At 43.6% G+C, this 19091-nt stretch overlaps 1 protein-coding gene across 1 annotated transcript in view; it reads right to left on the bottom strand.

Moving 5' to 3' along the window:
• Positions 1-14253: 14253 nt before the first annotated feature.
• Positions 14254-19091, bottom strand: part of RTKN2 (rhotekin 2) — a gene marked incomplete at its 5' end in the record, with an annotated part of 51799 nt that continues 46961 nt past the window's right edge. Inside the window, 3 exons of the mRNA XM_015410784.1 lie at positions 14254-14684; positions 14755-14844; positions 16298-16405. Of these exons, the coding sequence (XP_015266270.1) occupies positions 14254-14684; positions 14755-14844; positions 16298-16405 (629 nt within the window). The remainder of the gene's footprint in view (positions 14685-14754; positions 14845-16297; positions 16406-19091) is intronic.

The raw sequence follows: 19091 nt of genomic DNA, 5'->3' as shown, positions 1-19091 counted from the left end.
AAATGTTTGCTCACTTTGGCGAAGAGAACCAGTTGGTGGTCAATTATCAGAAAACCAAAATTATGACATTCAGCAAGAGGCCCAAGACTAGGACATGGAACATCAATGGTCACAAGTTTGAACAGGTGACAAGCTGTAAGTACTTGGTGGTGGTGCTACAATCTTCTGGGGCAAGGAAAACCCACCATGAGCACGTGGCTGAAGCTGGCCATAAATCTGCCCAAGCCATAGTGAAATTCTCACGTACTAAAGGAGGACAATATATTCCGGCAGCCCTCAAATTATACCAGGCTAAAACCCTGCCCCATCTTATGTATGGTACAACAATAGGCCTATCCCCTTCTAGTTATGCACCACTTGAGCGAGTACAATCAAGATTTCTAACATCTTTATCCCAACTACCCAGCTACGTCTCCAATGCAAGTCTGCACTTAGAATCCAGCCCGGTTAAAGTAGAGGTCAGGATATCCCTCGCCTCCATTAATTTATGGCTCAAACTAAATTTTATTCCTCAGGGCCTAGCACCTTTAACTGTTCAGAACAGTTTTCAGTCTTCCTGGTCAAAGGCAGTGCACCAAAAGCTGATGAGTTTGGGCTTTTCTCCACAAACTAACCTAGAAATGGGATTTGATCATGCAAAAGCAATCCTTAGGCAAAGGCAGTTAGACTTCAAATGCCAAGACAACATTAGTAGAACACCAAATTTTCTAGCTTCAGAACATTCGAGATATGTTGTCGGTGATTCTCCATGGATTTTTCACTGATGCTGCAAATGGAGGGTCCATGATACTGTGATTTCCTGTGCACACTGCTGAACTCTCCATGGCCATCATTTTCTGGCCTCCACTTCTAGAGGGTTTTTTCCAGGCATTTTTTAAAAATGGTACCTGGTATATTCCTACATGGTTAAGCTACAACAGTATGTCAATTTCTGACTACACACCAGCATATGTCAGTTACATTTGGTAACTGACATGTTTGGGGGTAGCTTAAAACTGGTAATTGATTTATTGCTACAGGTATATGTCAACTGCTGGGTTTTTTTTAAAGCATGACCCCCCCCCTCCCCAACTTAAGATGGTGATCTTTCCCAAAAGATCATAATCAGTCCAGCTTTGGGCAAAATAAGAACAAAGAGGTGGGAACCTGGAACGCAGATGATTAGGTGACAATGTCATGTGGGTGCTTAAAAAAACTTTGCACTGTGAATGCCAAACTGGAGCAGTACCTCCATGTGGAAGCAAACAAGGCTATGCTAACATGAAGTATATTCCTTAGGAAGAAAAGGAAAATGAATCTTCCCAACATTTCTCAAGATTAATTACAGCAGCAGGTGACCTGATTCAGATGGGGGGGGGCAATATTGCACGTAGGAGAGGGGATTTAAGCACCTCCCTCATTTGGATCAAAAGACCCCCATGTTAAGACCCCACTCCAGGTGACCAAGAAGGTTAACAAAATGCCTAATGACAGTATGAATACTAATGGGTTACAAGATGTTAAATCAACAAAGCTTTAATGCATTTCAAACAATAAATTCCATTAAAGCCAAACATGGTTCAGCCACAAGGCCTTCCTCAGTGGTACTAATTATCAAAATGCACACCCTAAAGTACAATTATTCAAAATACAACATTTCTGACCTTTAAAACCCGGAAAAAAAGAAGAAATAGGGGGGAAAGAACAAAAGGATCGTGTGAATTAATTATTCTGTGAGTCATTTATAAAATTTAAAAGTATAATTTGCAAAAACTGTCAGTCTGTATTACTCACACACACAAGAAGTAAGGCCAGTTCGTTAACTGGATAAGTCCCACTTCATTGTGGTTGTTCATGATCCAAATATAAGACCCCCCACTCTATCCACACTGTAATTCATACCAGGGTCCCCACATGTGAACCGTAGAAATCCAGCATGGTCTAGTGGTTATAGTGTTAGACTAGGATCTGGGAAATGCAGGTTGAAATCCCCACTCATGCATTGGCAGTAAGTTCCATCAGCTCAGTGGGGTCAGATTCCAGGTAAATGCTTTCAGAAGCAGGTGCTCTGTGTGTACAGATATGTGTATATATAAAACCCACTTGGGTCATTTGTGTACTAATTCCTTGTTATAGCCCTTGAAATGTGCCTCCCTCATTCCCTGCTTACCTGTAACTTTTATATTGAACATGCAATTCCAAGTCGATTAGCTTTATCCCGTGCAATGGTAGAGCCTGTATTAAGACCCACCCACAGGGCTATTTTTGGGCAGGAACGCACAGGAACGGAGTTCCGGCTGGCTTCCCAGTTGTCCACGCCTACAGCCAAAATCTGTGTGCTTGCGTGGCTACAGAGGGAAGGCCATGACTAAAATGCAGCTCTGTGAGATGGGACTGCTGGAAATGAAACTAAAAAAAAAGGTGCTGGTGACTGGAGGAAACCACACTCGCTTCCTTAGAGTGTCTTCAGAAGTTTTGCATTTACTAAAACAAATGTTTGCTATTTGACGATAGGCTCAGGACAATGAAACTTTTATAACCACATGGGCATTAGAGAAACGCAGCAGTCCTCTGGAAGGAAAGAAGGGCATTTCACACACATCACCTCTGTGGTGTTGGCTCCCCATTGGCACAGATAATTAATCCATAAGAGTATTGTGTTTATACAGTGCAGTGAGCATGTTCGTTTCGGCCGCGGCAGTCACAGAAGACAGATACACACCTGGGGTTTGGGGCGGAACACAATTCAAAACAACCCACCTGCCTTATCAATAGATAGCTTAGCATAACAACTGGGGGAAAGGCCAGCTGAAAAATGGACTTAGGATTTGTAGGGGCTGCGTGACGAAGGAGCTGACGGAGCGTCTGAGCCAGCATCACAGATTGGTATGAAATAGTCATTCCTTTGAAAGCTTGACTCATAAAGGAGTTATGTATGAATGGCCAAAAAGAGATGGGAACTAGTTTCCTTCAGATCTTTGCTGTCTTTTGCCAAGCAAGCTGCTAGACCCCATGGTTGTGAAGTTACGCATCAAGGTACAGGCAAATTGCCTGATGCGTCAGACGTCAGGGGAACTGTAAAGCTTCTAGCAGTCAGAGGATGGGGCAAAAGGCAACGTGGAGCTCCCTCCCTACTCTTCACATTGACGGGAAAAATGAAATAAACGATGCCAATTTATTAACAAAATACTTGCAGATGACAGCTTTCCTTGCCACAGAAAAACAGGTGGCTTACCTGTAACTGATGATCTTCGAGTGTTCATCTGTGCAGTCACACCTCTGGGATAAAGGGCGCCTGCGTCTGATGTATCAGTAACTTAAGCCTAAAAGCCTCTTTCCCCCCCATACTCCATCCCCGGTGCACATGCGGGGCCCCACCATGTATGCCCACAGGGGCGGAGCCCAGGTCTCCTGCCAGTTCCTTCTGACCGCTGAAAACCCCCATCTAAAGTGAGAAGGCTGACAGTGGAGGGAAAGGCCGGGTGGGTGGTGTGAATGCAGAAGACCCCTCAAAGCAACAATGGCCATTGTTGCTGCCACCACCCCCAGTAACCGTTGAATCTCTAAGGCTGTTGCCCTTGGAGTTTCTTGAATCTTTCGTACTAATGCCATGATGGTTATGGCCCTGTCTTCTGGGAGGAATGCTCTGCTTATTGTAGAGTCGATGACTGCCCCAATAAAGTGTACTCTCTGGGTCGGTATAAGATGAGACTTTTTGTGGTTGATTTGTAGACCAAGAATGGTCAGAAGATTGATAGTCTGTTGGATGTCTCTGTCCAGATCAGCCTTGGAGTCTGTGACCAGTAGCCCATCATCTATGTATGGGAGCACCAGAATGCCCTGTAGCTGCAGGTAGGCTGCTACCACCACCGTCGTCTTTGTAAACACTCGTGGGGCAGGGGAGATCCTGAAAGGGAGTACCTTATATTGATAGTGCTGTGTCCCTGTCGTGAATCTCAGGAATTGTCGATGGGGTGGCCAAATGTTGAGATGGAAGTATGCATCTTGGAGATCTAGAGTGGCCATCCAAGCATTGGGTCCTAGGAGCAGTAAGATATTCTGTAGAGAGACCATTCGGAACTTGTGGTAGACAATGAGATAGTTCAGGGCATGGAGAACCATGATGGGATGGAGGCCACCACCCTTCTTTGGGATACTGAAATTCTGGGAGTAGAAGCCCTGACCCTCAGATTGAGGAGGGATGGGTTCAATGGCATCTTTTTCTAGAAGGGTCTGGACCTTATCCAGGACCTGGAAGGGAGGGGTGCTGACAAAGTTTGGGGTGGAAGGTCTGCTGTGGAACTCTATCACGTAGCCCTCTGAAATGACTGAAAGTACCCATTGTTGGGCCAAGCAAAAGGGCCGTCAGACTAGCTTGAAGGTGCAGCTGCTTTCTAAGAGGAGGGAAGTGATCCAATATGCTTGGTAAATGGAACATCAATACTCCACTCTGCTTCATTTCTCTTCCCCCCACCCCCCACCACCTAGGTGGCCCAGGCTAGCCTGATTTAGTCAAGTCTTGGAAGCTAAACAGGGTTGGCCCTGAGCAGTATTTGGATGGGAGACCACCAAGGAAGTCCAGGGTTGTGAGGCAGAGGCAGGCCATGGCAAACCACCTCTGAATGTTCTCTTGCCTTGGAAACCCCTATGGGTTTGCCATAAGTCAGATGTGACTTAATAGGACTTCCCACCGCCTTTATTACTTTACAGCTGTCACTAAACTCCCCTTTTTGTAACGATTTCAGCGAAAGACCAAGTCGCACCAACTCCAGTGTTCCAGTTTACAGGGTTTTTTTTTTGTTTTTTTTAAAATAAACCTCAAATATCGTTACAATTAAGAAAGGGAGAAGTAACAGAAACCATGGCTTCCTCTCCCACCCCCAGTGCTTCATGTTACCTTGTAAAAAATGCATAAGACAGATGCCTAAACTGTGCTTGATTTGAACTGAGGAAGGTCTTTGGAAATCACTCCAAGCAGCAAAGCAAATGCCTCTCCGAGTGGCCAAAAACCATTTGCAGCCATGTGAGAAAGCATTGGGCACAGCAGCCTGAAACACACACAATAAAGGCATGAATCACTGATTCCAATAAGTTAAGAGCATCTTTCCCAATGGGACTGTAAAAAGCTTAACTTTAGCTGGATTGGGCCTGGTGCCATTATTTTAGGATCAGCAACTTTCTCAAGACAAAGTGGTGAACTCACATCTGCTTGAAATGTCTCCAAATGTATCACAGAAAATAGAAGCTATTAGAAATAGTTACATGTTAGAGGCTTAACAATTCTTAAAGCGTTGTTCACTCATCACGTCACTCTTCTCTAAACAAAAACACAGGGACCCCTCCCCCTCAAGGAACACAGTGTGTCCGGTCTCATTATTCCCACCCAGAGACCAGCAGGAGGGAAAGTAAAACTGAGCAGGGGTCCTGTGTTCAAGAGGGCTCTCAGCCAGGAAAGGGATGCAAGAGGGATCTCTCTCTCTTTCTGTTGTTGTATCTGATGAAGGGATCTTCGACTCTCAAATGTCCCCCCCCCCAATTTTTTATTAGTCTCAAAGATGCTCCTGGACCCCAGTCTAGCTGTTCCACTGCAGACCAACACGATTTCCCTCTGAAACTGTTTCTGTTAAGAGGAGGGATATGAACATCTTCTATCTTACTCCATCCTGCTGGCTGGGAGAGAAAACAGAGCCACATCACGTGCTTCATTTTCTGTCCCATTTGCACTTAAGGTAAAGTGAGACAGTTGTATCTGATCAGCTAAAACCAGGTGCTGGTTGGGCCTCTTGCCACGGGGCAGGACTTCCCTCTTTCTCCGGCAATCTCCCATAACATGTGAGGATGGAAGGGTGTGCGCCCCTGGGTGTCACCGAGGGCAGCCTGGCACTTGCACAGACCAAGGCTGTGGTCACACTGGCGGCTTGGCGCGATACGGTGCTGCCTCTAATTGAACCGGTTTAAAGTGTTGCGTATCAGCCACACAGCACACCCTGCTGCAGGTTACCCACGGAGACATTCCATGGTAAAGCATCCACATTTATTGCAGCGCCTCAGTGCACTGCAGAAAAAAATCCAAAATTAATGCACATGCATAGTGCGCATACATGCGCACACAGGCAATTTAAAAAAACCCCACCTAGTGGCAGAATGAATCTGCAGGTTCAGACTGTCAAATCCGTTCTGCGTGCACTCCCCCGCGTTCATGCGCAATGACTGCGCGGGGAACCGAAAACACTTGATGTGGTGCCTTTTAAACCAGGCTCCAAGTCATCCTATGACAGGATAAGTATGGATGGGGAACACCTGACAGATGTGGCTGTCTGACTGCACCCATTGGATCCAGATGGGAGGAGTGGCTGTGTCGGGCCAAACTGCCTGTGTCATCATGGCCCAAGTGTCTACCTTCCAAAAACTTTGTGTGTGTGTGTGATCAGAATTGCTAGCTTTGAACATTAGAAGCATTTATCCAGAAAATTAATTATTTCATACTCACCACAGCTGTCCATTTTGCTCCATTCTTTGCAACCATTTGGGTTTCTTAAAGGGGAAGCAAAGTTTGTAAGAATTCCAGCACCAAAAAACATCCATAGTTGGTCTCTCCTGTTGGAAGGGGAGAACTTTGCGTTGTCTCCTGTCTCAGGCTTGAGAGATGGCACCAAAGAGTTTAGACAGATAGAGAGGTCAGGACACCTAGAGCATCCTTTCCTTTGAGGCTGAATGCTACTCTTAGGGGCAATTTCCTCTGTTTCTGCTCTCTCACCCTTTCTCTCTTGCACACACACAAAGAAGGTGCGTGATCTCTCCCTCTTGCACCATAGAGGCTGGACATTTGTCCAGCATCCAACACCATCTACTTAGCTAGAACAGAACTAATTTAGAGTCCAGTGGCACCTTTAAGACCAACAAAGGTCTTGAAATGCTCAGCCCATCTATAAGTTTAAACCTTACCTCCCATTCCATTGTATTTGAAAAAGTGTGCATGCACACGAAAGCTCATACCTTGAATAAACCTTTGTTGGTCTTAAAGGTGCCCCTGGACTCTAAATTTGTTCTACTGCTTCAGACTAACACAGCTGACTACCTTGATTTAGCTAGAATATGTAATCTATCCCTACCTCTTACCTGCACTCTCCAGTATGCAGGGCTCATTTCCAGCTGGAACAAGCAGGAACGCTGTTCCGGCAGTAACAAGCCTAGGAGTGGCAAGCCCCACCCCCAGCTCCCAACAGCCCTCAGTCGGGCCAGGAGAAGCGGGAAGCAGCAAGTGCTGCCTCTGCTTTTAGCCACCACTGCCACCAGCCAGAAGGCAGAGTAAGTTGGTGTGGGTGCAGGGTGGCGGGGGCGGGGGCTTGATCAGGTGGGGGGGATTGCTTAAAAGGGATTTGCCTTTTAAAGGGATGGAAAGGGAGACCGGGGGTCTGATTCTTTGGCTGAGGAGGCAGGCATGCCTACCTGCCTGGGTTGTTGTAAAAGGATGGAAAGGGAGACCAGGGGCTCCAATTCTTCCTTCCTTCCTTCCTTCTTTCCCAACTATTTGCCTTCATTCCAGCTCTCCCCTCCCTCCCTCTCTCCCACTTCTATTTGATTTCTTTCCACATCCTTCCTCATCTCTTTGCCTTCTTTCCCTCCCTCCCTTCCTCCCCATCCCTTTGCCTTCTTTCCCTCATTCCCTGTTTGGTGTAGTGTTTAAGTGCGCGGACTCTAATCTGGGAGAGCCAGGTTTGATTCCCCATTCCTCTAATTGCAACTGCTGGATGACCTTGGGCAAGCCATCGTTCTGGCACAGCTGTTCTTGAAAAAGAAGGAGCTCTTTCAGCCCCACCCGCCTCCCAGGGTGTCTGTCGTGGGGAGGGGAAGGACAAGGAGACTGTAAGCCGCTCTGAGACTTCTTTGGGTAGTGAAGGTCGGGGTATATATCCAATCTCCTCTTCTCTTTCTTTCTTCCTTCCATCCTTCATCCCCATCTCTTTGCCTTATTTCTTTCTTTATCTGAGTTGGGAACTACCTGGAGATTTTTGGGGTGGAGCCTCCTGACACACTTCCAGTGATGTCAGGGGGTGTGGCATATGTAAATAAATCATGCTAATAGGTTATGCTAATGAGCTCCTGCATCTCTTTTTCCAGTTTGGTGTAGTGGTTAAGTGTGTGGACTCTAATCTGGGAGAACCGGGTTTGATTCCCCACTCCTCCACTTGCATCTGCTGATGTGACCTTGGGTCAGTCACAAGCTCTGGCACAGCTGTCCTTGAAAAAGAGCAGTTTGTGTCAGAGTTCTCTCAGCCCCACCCACCTCACAGGGTGTCTGTTGTGGGGAGGGGAAGGGAAAGGAGTTTGTAAGCCGCTCTGAGACTCCTTCAGGTAGTGAAGGGCGGGGTATAAATCCAATCTCTTCTTCTTCTTCTTCTCTAATGTTCTTAAGACTGGGTTGCAAATCTAATGATTGGTTCGCACCAAGGCCTAATGGGGGTAAAATCAAAGGCCCAGATGAAATCTTCAGGATGCTTAAGGGTTGCAGTAGCAGGTGGTACACTTTGAAAGCTGAATATGTACCACTTTCTACCTATGAGCCATCAACATGCCATTCATCACAAGTACATCATGAAAATGTTTTGTAGGAAGTGGTCGCCAGACCCCGCTCCCTCCCCTATGGTTTCCATATTGCAAAGTCGTACTGGGTCCATAGCTTGTTAAGCAACTTTCTTTTGGTTTTCTAGCACGCACACCACAATGCAAGAAGGCAGGACAGGCACTAACAACTCCCAAATCAGAGTTTTGGAATCCAGTTTCATCAGGTCAGGATCCCCCAAACCAGCTTTTAAAAGCAGGTGCATCTTGGCCTTGCTGATATAGTTATTTTTCTTTAGGAAGTATATAAACTTTTTGATAGCTATGTAGATATAAAAAATGTTTAAAGTTTATTTTTTTCCTGGAGTAAAACCAATTTATTTTGATGTTTTGCAGACAGATTTTTATGTGCCGTTATATTAAACATATGGGAGATCTCAATATAACCATTTGGTAGTGGTTATATTAAGATATTATCCTATCTTGTTTCAACCTAATCCCTTGAAGCAAATTGCTGCAACTTTGGCTGCAGCGCAGTGTTCATTAAATCATTCATCTGTGCCGGCTCCCACAGCACCCCCAACTTTTTTAAAAGGAAAAGATATCCAGCCTTCTTTGTAAACTCGTAAGTCAATCAAGCTTCCACAGGCTGAAATGCCTGGTAAGCTCCTCGTAACAGAGTTATGACAGTTCATTGATGATAACTGGGGGGAATGTCTAGTATGACTGCACATCTTTAAAAGAACAGAGGTATTTTGTGCTATTTCGTGCAATGAACCACAGTTATGGCTCTTTTGAGCCCAAGAAATGACAGAATGTTTAAAGGAAGATCACTGTTGGCTTTGGGCCACTGCCTCCAGGCCGCTCGTTAGGCCCTGCACGGTCTGTCCCCACTCTTGAGAGGTGAAGTGGACGGGCAGCAGGCACAGGGCCCTTCCGCCCTCCCCACAGTCCATTTGCCTCGTGCCCAGCCGATCGGGGTTTAGGCAATGGATGGGCACTTTGTTGTTTTTGCAGTGTTCCGAAATTATGTTCACGGAGTTTCATGTAGGCCGCTTCAGAAGCAGCCCAGATGAGAGTTTTCATGCAGGATATAAATCTTTTAAAAGAAATGAATAGCACATAAACAGTGTTCATGGTGTGAAGCCATAAAGCTGTGGGCTCACTGAGAGGATATGCACAGCCGCTTACAAGCTTGTTTCTCCCTCTCTCTCACACACACATCAGGTGTGAACAAAACGTACTCCTGTTTAAACACATATACATATATCTGGGAATTGAAATTGGGGGTGGGTAGGTGACTGCTGCACATGAAGTGGTGAACATGCCAAACGGCACTGTTATGTGCAGCTGTTACCTCAAGTGCATTTACAGGGGCCTTAGAATACCCATGAAGGTATGCCTGGAAACCCCAATCAGTCTAGGGACCTCTGCCCAAGATTTTTATTTTATTTTTTGCTGCCTAGTCATCAACTTATGGTGACCCCGTACGGTCAGAGAGGGTTTTGCCAGTGCCTTCCTTCACTTAGGTATGCCAATCTACCATAAGGCAAACTGGCATTATGTAAGCAAGCGATGAAGTCCACACCATACCCAACTATTTTGCTGCCCCAAATTATAACTGTTTCACTTTTTCAATACAAGAACCAACCAAATCCAAATCCACCCTTCTCTGAAATGAGAGCATTATATACTAGTTAAGCCACTTATCCATTCAGTTGTAGCTACTCTAAGTGGCAGAATAAAATTTTTAAACCTCTAGCTACATTTCATGAAATGCTTATTTGTTCAGTGCCCCTTTATGTACCTTGGAAAATTTAGGAACACAGCAGAACCTCCAGAGAATGTTGTGCTCACTTCGGTACGTTCAAATGAGATGGATGTCAGTTTCCACAATGCACCCAATTACTTTTATGAATATTTCCTTTTTAGCACCATAATGGCTGTAGTCAGACTATTAGGATTGTAATTAACACCCACTATTCGTTAGCTTTATCTTGGCCTTATCGGCACAGCTAAGCCAACATAGCTTTCTCCTGTACTAGCCCAAGGGATCCTCTCAGGCAGTGGACTGTACAATTTTAAGGAAGTAGGTAAACCCAAAACAGCTCCTTAATTTCACAAAGGTGAGAGAAACATGATTTATACTCCTATAAATTACTCTTGTCTATTTTAAAAAGTACAATACATTCTTTTGAAAGGCTAGGGAACCCCCCCCCCCCAGCATCGCTTTGCCAACACTGTTCCAAGACAAAGTCACTCTTTGAAGGCCAACACAGCAATCATTCTTGTTACAAAAAGGAACATTTACTAGTATTGAAATGACACAATATTTAACTGTTGTAAACATATTTTCTTCTATGAACAATAAAGCTCAGAATGGCAAACACACATTTTAGCAGCCAAATATTTTTAAAAAGAAACTTCTACCAGACTTACTTATAGTCCTTTCAAGTATATATAGCAAGCTGCTTGTCTAGCTTTAGTGACCGCTAGCAATCTCCAACAGACTCTTTTTAAAAATGCAAACGTATTAGGCTAACACACTCACATAAAAAGCAGTAACAAACATTAATTCCATTTATAACATGTCAGGTCAATTCAAAGAGCACCCAAAGTATTAATTACTAATTTTAGCTACAAGCAGCTCTTGACTTCATTAGTTACCAGTTCCCAGACAGGGCAGAAGGACCCCCACTTTACAGCCACCTTCCTCTAGACTGGCTTACTGTTCTTCCCGTTAGGACCAGTCTACAGAGAAGGCAACAGATCGAACTCCGATCAAAGCCTTCATAGTGAGTGACCTCAGAACAGAGTACTTTTCAAGGGAGACAGGTCACGTGTTCAGCTGAGAGTATTCAAACAGGGTGGAGATTGAGGAATGAGACTGTGGGTGATGCATGGGTGAACCTGTCGCTTAAGAGCCACACCAAGTGACAAAAATAATCCAGGCTTCCTCACTTCAAAAAGTCTTCCTTTGAAGTCTGGGGTTCCTGGATCCTATCCTCACCATCGACTTGTGCAGGCAGGGAAAGTGGGCTGAGGGTCACCACGACTAAGCAGGGATTAAAAGCCAGGTGCCCACTCACTGCACCCCAACCTAGCCCTTTATTTGACATGGCAGAAATCTCCCTTCATCTGACTCAAAACTACCACCATCAGACCATCTTGGAGTCAGGTTTACACTGCTATATGCATTTACTTGGGAAAATAATGTACACAGAGGGTATGAGGTAATCTTGTGGCAAAGCCTAAAGCATGAAAGGAAGAATGAATGATTTTTCAACTTGTGCGTCTCACGGTGAGCATACACCGTGCAGGAGTTCAGTTGCTACTGCTTATTTCACTCAGCTGTTCCTTGACAACACTGAGTAGTACCTAAGATTTATACCAGCCGAGCAAATCGCTACTTAACCCCCACCCTCCACCTTCTACACTCCCCACTTGAACTTCAGTCCAATTCTCCTGCTGCTGAAAAGGGTGCCGAACCCTTATTACAGCTGTCTCTTCAAGAAATTGAGGCAATTCAATCTCCAGTTGTTTTGGCCTTTTTACATAGCACTGGTAGGGCTAAGAGACAAGTCACAGCCATAAGAGCCCCTGACACGGCCTTTATCCTGGAAAAGGAAAGCTTCTGTTGCCTTTCGGGACCTCAGAAGTGCTGCATTAAACCAAAGAAAGGTGATTTGTCCCAAGGATTCTGTGCTATTCCCACATGAGAAGTACACAGAAATGGGCTTCTGAGGAGGGGGATTCAGCAGTGTGATGGCAGTTAAATATATAATATAATTAACTCCAGTGGATGAACTCTATAGCTAAGTGCTGCCTTGCAAGTTGAGTCGCAGTTGCAAAGTGCTTTAGAACCACATCGGTTAAAGCAAAGCTTCCTCTGTGGATGTATTTCATGGATCTTCTCTGTGCTATTGCAGCTTTTTAATGAAATAAAGATGCAGGAATTTGGAATGCTTTGCACATTGCTAATCTGGAGTTCAAGGCATGGAATAAAAGCAAATATCAATAAGCTCAGCATATTCCTGAGAGTCTTAAAATTGAGAAGATTGCTTAATTGGCACTCCCTCCTGCTAACAGAAATATGCCAATTAAAAGGATTCTACTATACTCATTAAAGGATTAGAGAGCATTAATGTCATACTAACCCTCTGCTACATTATCTTTATTTCTACTGCTCTAAGAATATCTTATGAACAAGTGAACATGAGATTACAGATCTTCGAAATGACATTAAGTACCTTGCACCTTATGCACATATATACACATAACTTCATGAGAAACCAAAACACAGGTTAAAACCATAGCAAACGTGCCACTAAAATATCATGTTCATGTATCTAGTAACTCTTGTCTTCTTACAGTACATTCTTACGAAGCAAAAGGCTATAAGCAGCCATTTCCTCGTTAAAATTCAAACACTCGAAGAAGAACATGTAGGGATGTCATTTGAGAAGAGTGCCTAAAAAAACCTTTCTAAGTTATATTATACACTGCTGGTTCCAATCAATTCACATTGGTTGTTACAGAAATTTCAGTTTTATCTGAAAGTCTGCTCATTTCCTGTATTTTATTGCTTATCTTTGCAACCCAGAAACAATTTTCCTGCACAAATTCATGTGCGTGGTTTTCTAAAGTTGATTAGCTGGTGTTCCTCTATCCAAATAAAATCTTTAAAGCAGACATTTCCCCCACCCCACAACATACAGTTAAATTCTGATGGTAGCATTTAGTCATAGAGGGGGAAGAATGGCCCCGGGTGCCCTCAGATGTACATACCAAGGGGTTGCCCATGGGCTTCACCCACTCTCTACACATAAATATTCACCTCAAAATTCCTGTTGTACAAATGAAGCCAGGGAAAGAAATAGAAAATATCTAATAAAGTCAGCTACTCCAAGAAATGTTTATTCACTGTGTTAAAACTCAAATTCTGAAGGTTTTAAAAATTGAGGTCAAGACAAAGCATATGCTTGGATTAACCAGAGAATCCCCAGAGAAGGGGGGAACTCTCAATAGTGGAGAGCTCTGGGAGAAGGGGATGGGGATGTAAGAAACCGCAGGGAAGGTCATTACTTCAGAAAGGGGAAATGATGCCACTCCAGAGGATCTCCAACCACACTGGACATTGCAGAGTTCAAGAGATGGGTCTTATCAATTTCAGCTGAATGCCACTGGCTGGGGGGGGGGGGGGCGCTCAGGGCAGGAACTGAAGAGCTGGGTTAAAGAACAGAGGGTAGGTTTCCTTGTTGCACTGAGTTTTTAAAGATTCCTTATGCAGAACCAAATTTTTAAAATCCAGATAACCTTATTACTGAGGGAGTCTAGGGAAAAATCCATTGGCTTAACTATGATTATGTCATAAAAGATAAGATGATGTTTCGGAGATGAGAACAAGCCCACCTAAACGCTTTCCATCATTTAAATGGAGGGGGGGGGGAACCACTGATTTGTATGTTTGTTGAAGAATCTGTTTACGCTTTGGCTCTGACAAGCAGAACAGAACTTTTGAGAGGGGGGGAAAGAATTGTTGGCTTTTTATAAATAAATCTTTTAGCTCTAATCCCAACAACCTTGAACTTTAACTGTACATTCCAAAATTGTTTCCATGCATTTTGGCGAACGTTTGTGACCAGCAATGACATTGTAAACGTGGCTTACAAGACATCCCTCTCTCTCTCAAAGTGAAAGCAAACTTCAACATTACGCCTGCAATTGCAACCGAGATCTAGCCTCTTTGACCGATTTCTGCCTTGGAGGAGGAACTGGCTTTGTAGGAGGGACAGGAGTTTCATCATCAGTAGAGGTACCTTTCCAGCAAGTAACTGATTTGCGAGGAGCCACAATAGGTCTCTGCAAGTGAGGCAAAGAAGTCTGCCCAGAACCAAATGACAACGTCCTATGCGCAAGGGGAGAATTATTCCCAATGTTCTCCTTGTTCAGTTGAGCAGGTGGTGTTGGTGCTGCTGAGGCGTATGGTGGCTTATCAGATGGTGGAAGAGGTGCTCGTCTTTTGGTGCCTTTGCTTCCATTAGGGTTTACTTTGCTAGTGCCTGGAAGTGTATTCTTCTGCACAACCATTTGGTGAGAGCCATCAAACATGGCAGCCCATGGAGGGGAGACACATTCTTCATGTTGGCCCAGGAACTTGCCATCAGTTTCCTTATTTTTTTGTCGCACTATATCAAGACACACATTCTTCATGTTGGCCAACCAGGAACTTGCCATCGGTGTCCTTATTTTTTTGTCGCACTATATCAAGTAGTCCTTCATGTTTTACTGGGGAATCAATACCTATTAACATTTTAAGACACAACATAAAAATTTTCTTAATGGGATATTTGGATGCAATGTTACCACCAGAGCTTAAACTATATACAGTACAACCCTAAGAGTACTTTCCTGGGAGTAAGCTCCATTGAGTAGACCTGCTTAAGATTGCTCTTTAAAAGTATCAGGGATCAAAACTGCTCACCTTTCCAGTCCCTCCTACAAGACCACTGGAAATTCCCATACTTTCCACCCACTATAATACCATGAAACACTAGCAAGAAAGCACACTATAAACTATTATGATGACTAATAAACTCATTATGCTTTTACTGTTCACTGTACAATAGGCTTCATTATGTGGAATTCAATCAAGTTATTGTCCATTCTTCACACTGCAAAAGCAGAAGGCTAAAAGTATTGTGGATTTTCATAAATTTGTAATGAATTCATAGCATTAATTGCGGGGAAGGGTCATATTTCATACTATTATTTTTCTGAATCTATTCTTTCATTTTGATATGCATAAATGCTGCTTATTATTTGATGTCTTTAAAAAGACTTTATAATGCACCTTTCACAGTTTACATCTGGCTGTTGATTTACTTTCTGGCCATTTAAGATGCAGTTCAAATATTACTTTGCTTGTAGATACTAAACATATCAGTGCACTATAATCAACAGAGCAGAATTGACATTAAGAAATTCTCCAGCAGTTGCCAAGTGAATATCTGGAGGACTCCAGACAACCAAAACTAAGAGTTCTAATCTATACAATCAGCAAGATCAGGCAGCAGAGTTTGTCACAGGTGCATGCATATACATTTCTGAATATTAATGGAAGTTTTTTAAAAAACACACGCATACAGAAATTATTTACTCCATTTATACCCTACTATTCTCTTCAATGAGGACTAGAAGTAGTTTACAGTGCTCTCCCCTTCTCTGTTATATGCAATCCAGCATCAGAGGAGAAGGCTGGACTAGTTATCTGCATGCAGAGAGGAATGCTTTTAATAAAAAGCACTGAAATATTACATTCTTGAGCCTAGAGACCAAAGTGGTGCACTCCCAGGAGGGCTCTACGCTGTCACATTTGGTACATGCAATTTGGCTCTAGGTCTAGTCTTAAAGTGTTTTCACGACTGTTCTATACAAGCTAGCAACTCTAAATGTGTAGCCACGAGTACACACAGAAAAAAAGATGGCAGTAGTGCCCAGCAGTAGCTGATCATAGCTCATAATCAGTTTGGTCAGAGATGCTTTTAGTTAGTTATTCAATGTTCTTTTTTTTTTTTCCTCCTGAGATACTAACAAGAAAAGGCTATTTGGACACAGATGCCGGGCACCTATCTTATCCAGGCCTCACTGGAAAGGGCCGGATGCTAACGCAAAACTACCCTACAGACGTGATGCAAAAGATGGCCATGAGGTTGTGGGTCAGTGCTGCCTCCAATGCCCTGCTGTCTCCACTTACACATATCTTGGTAAACTGAAGTTGCCTCTTTCGTCAAGAACAATGGTGGTTTCAGTGGTGACATAATCTCAATTTTCATGAATTCTTCACAACAGTGTCTCCACTGACCTGAAAGAAAATCAGAAAGCAATTAACGGAACTGAAAATGTCCTACTTTTAAAATAATACTACAATTATAGGCGGTTCACACAATTACTATCTGACAATAATGGACAATTGTTTCATAAATGCGGTAACTCAACTTGTAGCTCAGTTCCTCCAGACTGCTAGCAGACTGATCGAAGGTGCCACAATCTCTAAAGAAAGTATGCATTTGACATCTGCTGGGGGTAAAGAGAGCTGAGATTTCTCAAATGTCTAGTGTGGGATTTGAATAATCAGTTCTCATAACTTGGCCAACCCTAATTTTATGATTTATACTTTCATGGTATTACTTTCAAATATCTGACAAACTGGCCTCCACCCAAGCTGCTCTAGGTATACTGTGGTGTGTGTAAATTGTTACCTAGCACCACAGCGATTAAAGGCCCAAATAAGAAAAACTTGGAACCTGTTGGAAGTTAACATTGCTCACTGTTTGCAGACATCTCCCAATGCAGAGTTAATTATGGGAGGGGATTTGAATGCAAGGATGGGGGCAAATGATGAGATTCTATTTGATAAGTATGGGATAGAATCAAGGGGTGGGGAGGTTGTGGATGGGTTAAATGATCGATGTTCACTGGATGTTGTTGTGAATTATGCAGGGCTCTGTTTAGCCCAGCTGACTCACAAACTGATTCTTAAGATCTTAAATGGAGTAACTCAAGGTGATTGTCCGGGGCAATACACATACTGGTCCAGTAACAGACATTCCACTATAGACTATTTGATAACCACCAATGATATATTTGAAAGGGTAAGCTGTCTATATATTGAAGAGCGAGTTGAGAGTGACCATCTGCCGCTCAATTTAAGCTGGAACGTGGGGGCTGTCCCCCCTTCACAAAGTACATGGAACCTTCTTGAAAACGGATAATATAACAAGCAGGCGGAAATCTAATTGGTGTCCCAAGTTGAATGACAAATTTCTAGCATGGACAATATCTGAAATAGGGAAGGATATAGAAAACTATCACCTCCGGTGATTAAGGAGGGCTTTAAGTGTGAGGCCCCTATTCTTAATATCTATGCACAGTTAACGACCCATTTATCCTCAATTCTATCACATGAAATTAATAACTCCCAGTTGGGGCGTCCAAATAATAAAAGCTGGTTTGATAAGGACTGTGTGCAGGCAAAACAGAGACTTATTAGGAGCCTTAAAGAATTTCACAAAGTCCCAGTGATTGATAACAAACTAGAAGTACAAGCAAAAAAGAAGGCCTATAAATACCTCCTGAGAAGTAAGAAAAATCTGGCTAGAAAGCTTAGATGGAATACACTAATAGAGGCAGCCAAGAAAAAGGATCATAGGCAATTCTGGACAAACTGGCCTGCCTCTTTGGGGGAATTAGCTATGCGGCAGGAGAGGCAAGCTGGGTACAAGGGACCACGCACCAGTTGTACACCAAGGTCCAGCACAGCAGGAAGACTCCAGATTTGAAGAGTAAATTAAATAGGTTTTATTGAAGAATTTCCCTAATTACAAGCACACTAAGCATTCAAAAAGAGCAAGCAATACAGAACTAGTGAATAGGAGGTTCAGTTACGAGGTAATACAACCTGTCCACATGTGCAGAATCCAAGGAGAAGGGACTGTGGCCCAAACAGAAGTTTCTGGGAGGACTGCCGGCATCAGGGCAGAGGCACACCCTCTGAGGCCACGTGCGTGGACGGATAGAGACGTTAGAGAACAATGCTGACCAATGGGAGGTCTTGAGGGGCTTGCCCCAGGTGAAGACAAAAGATTACCTGGACCAATCAGGTGTTCCGAGGGTGTGTGCGGTTGTCAGGAGAGGCATGGCCTAGGTGTGACCAATGAGGTCCCAGAGGGGCAGAGTCTGGATTAACAATAGCTATGATGGGATTACTGGAGATGGCTGAATGAGTTTGAGGATCACTAATGGTTTTGGCCAAGGCAGATTGAATAGGTTCCCAAGTATAGACAAAAAGTGGGAGATGAGTTCCTGATTAGCGTCAGAAAGGATCACTAAACATTTGAATGTATGATGGGTTAATCTCGGAATCCTGAGGGAAGGAGCAGGAACTACAGTTGTGAAGACAAAGGATTCTCACATAGACATAGGTCAGTGGTGGGCAAACTCATTAGTCAAGAGAGCCAAATATCAACAGTACAATGATTGAAATTTATTTTGAGAGCCAATTTTTTTAAACTTACACTATATAGGTAGGTACATTGTTATTAACTTAATTAGGGTATTCCTAAACTGGCCTTTGCTAAAAATATCCTCAGTCTGATTGAGGTACGTTCGCTGAGGTCGACCCCTTCCAACTCTCCCATCCACACTCGTCTTGTATACTTGTTTCGTCTCCTTTCGTTCATCCTCTCTATATGTCCAAAGTATCCATAAAATTAAATCATGACAATGACTGACAAACACTAATGTGAACAATGGCCTTGCATCTCCTTGGAAAGTTTGGGTAAGTCAGGTTTGTATGTTGTTGTTTTTAATTTTAGGCACGCACTAGAGAGCATCAATATGTATGGCCTCACTGGACCAGATTCAAGGTTCTTAGCTAGCAGCTAGCATTCTGTTCCCAACTGCAGCCTTCCAGAGGCCTCTGGAAGCTCAAAGAGCTGTTTGCCCTCCCCCATTCTCTCAACAGCATTTAATATTAAGAGGTTCAGTGT

This window comes from Gekko japonicus, unplaced genomic scaffold, assembly GCF_001447785.1.
Source record: "Gekko japonicus isolate JY-2015 unplaced genomic scaffold, Gekko_japonicus_V1.1 scaffold42, whole genome shotgun sequence".
NCBI lineage: Eukaryota > Metazoa > Chordata > Lepidosauria > Squamata > Gekkonidae > Gekko > Gekko japonicus.
The sequence above is the reverse complement of the archived record's forward strand: the minus strand, read 5'-3'. Positions and strand labels throughout refer to the sequence as shown.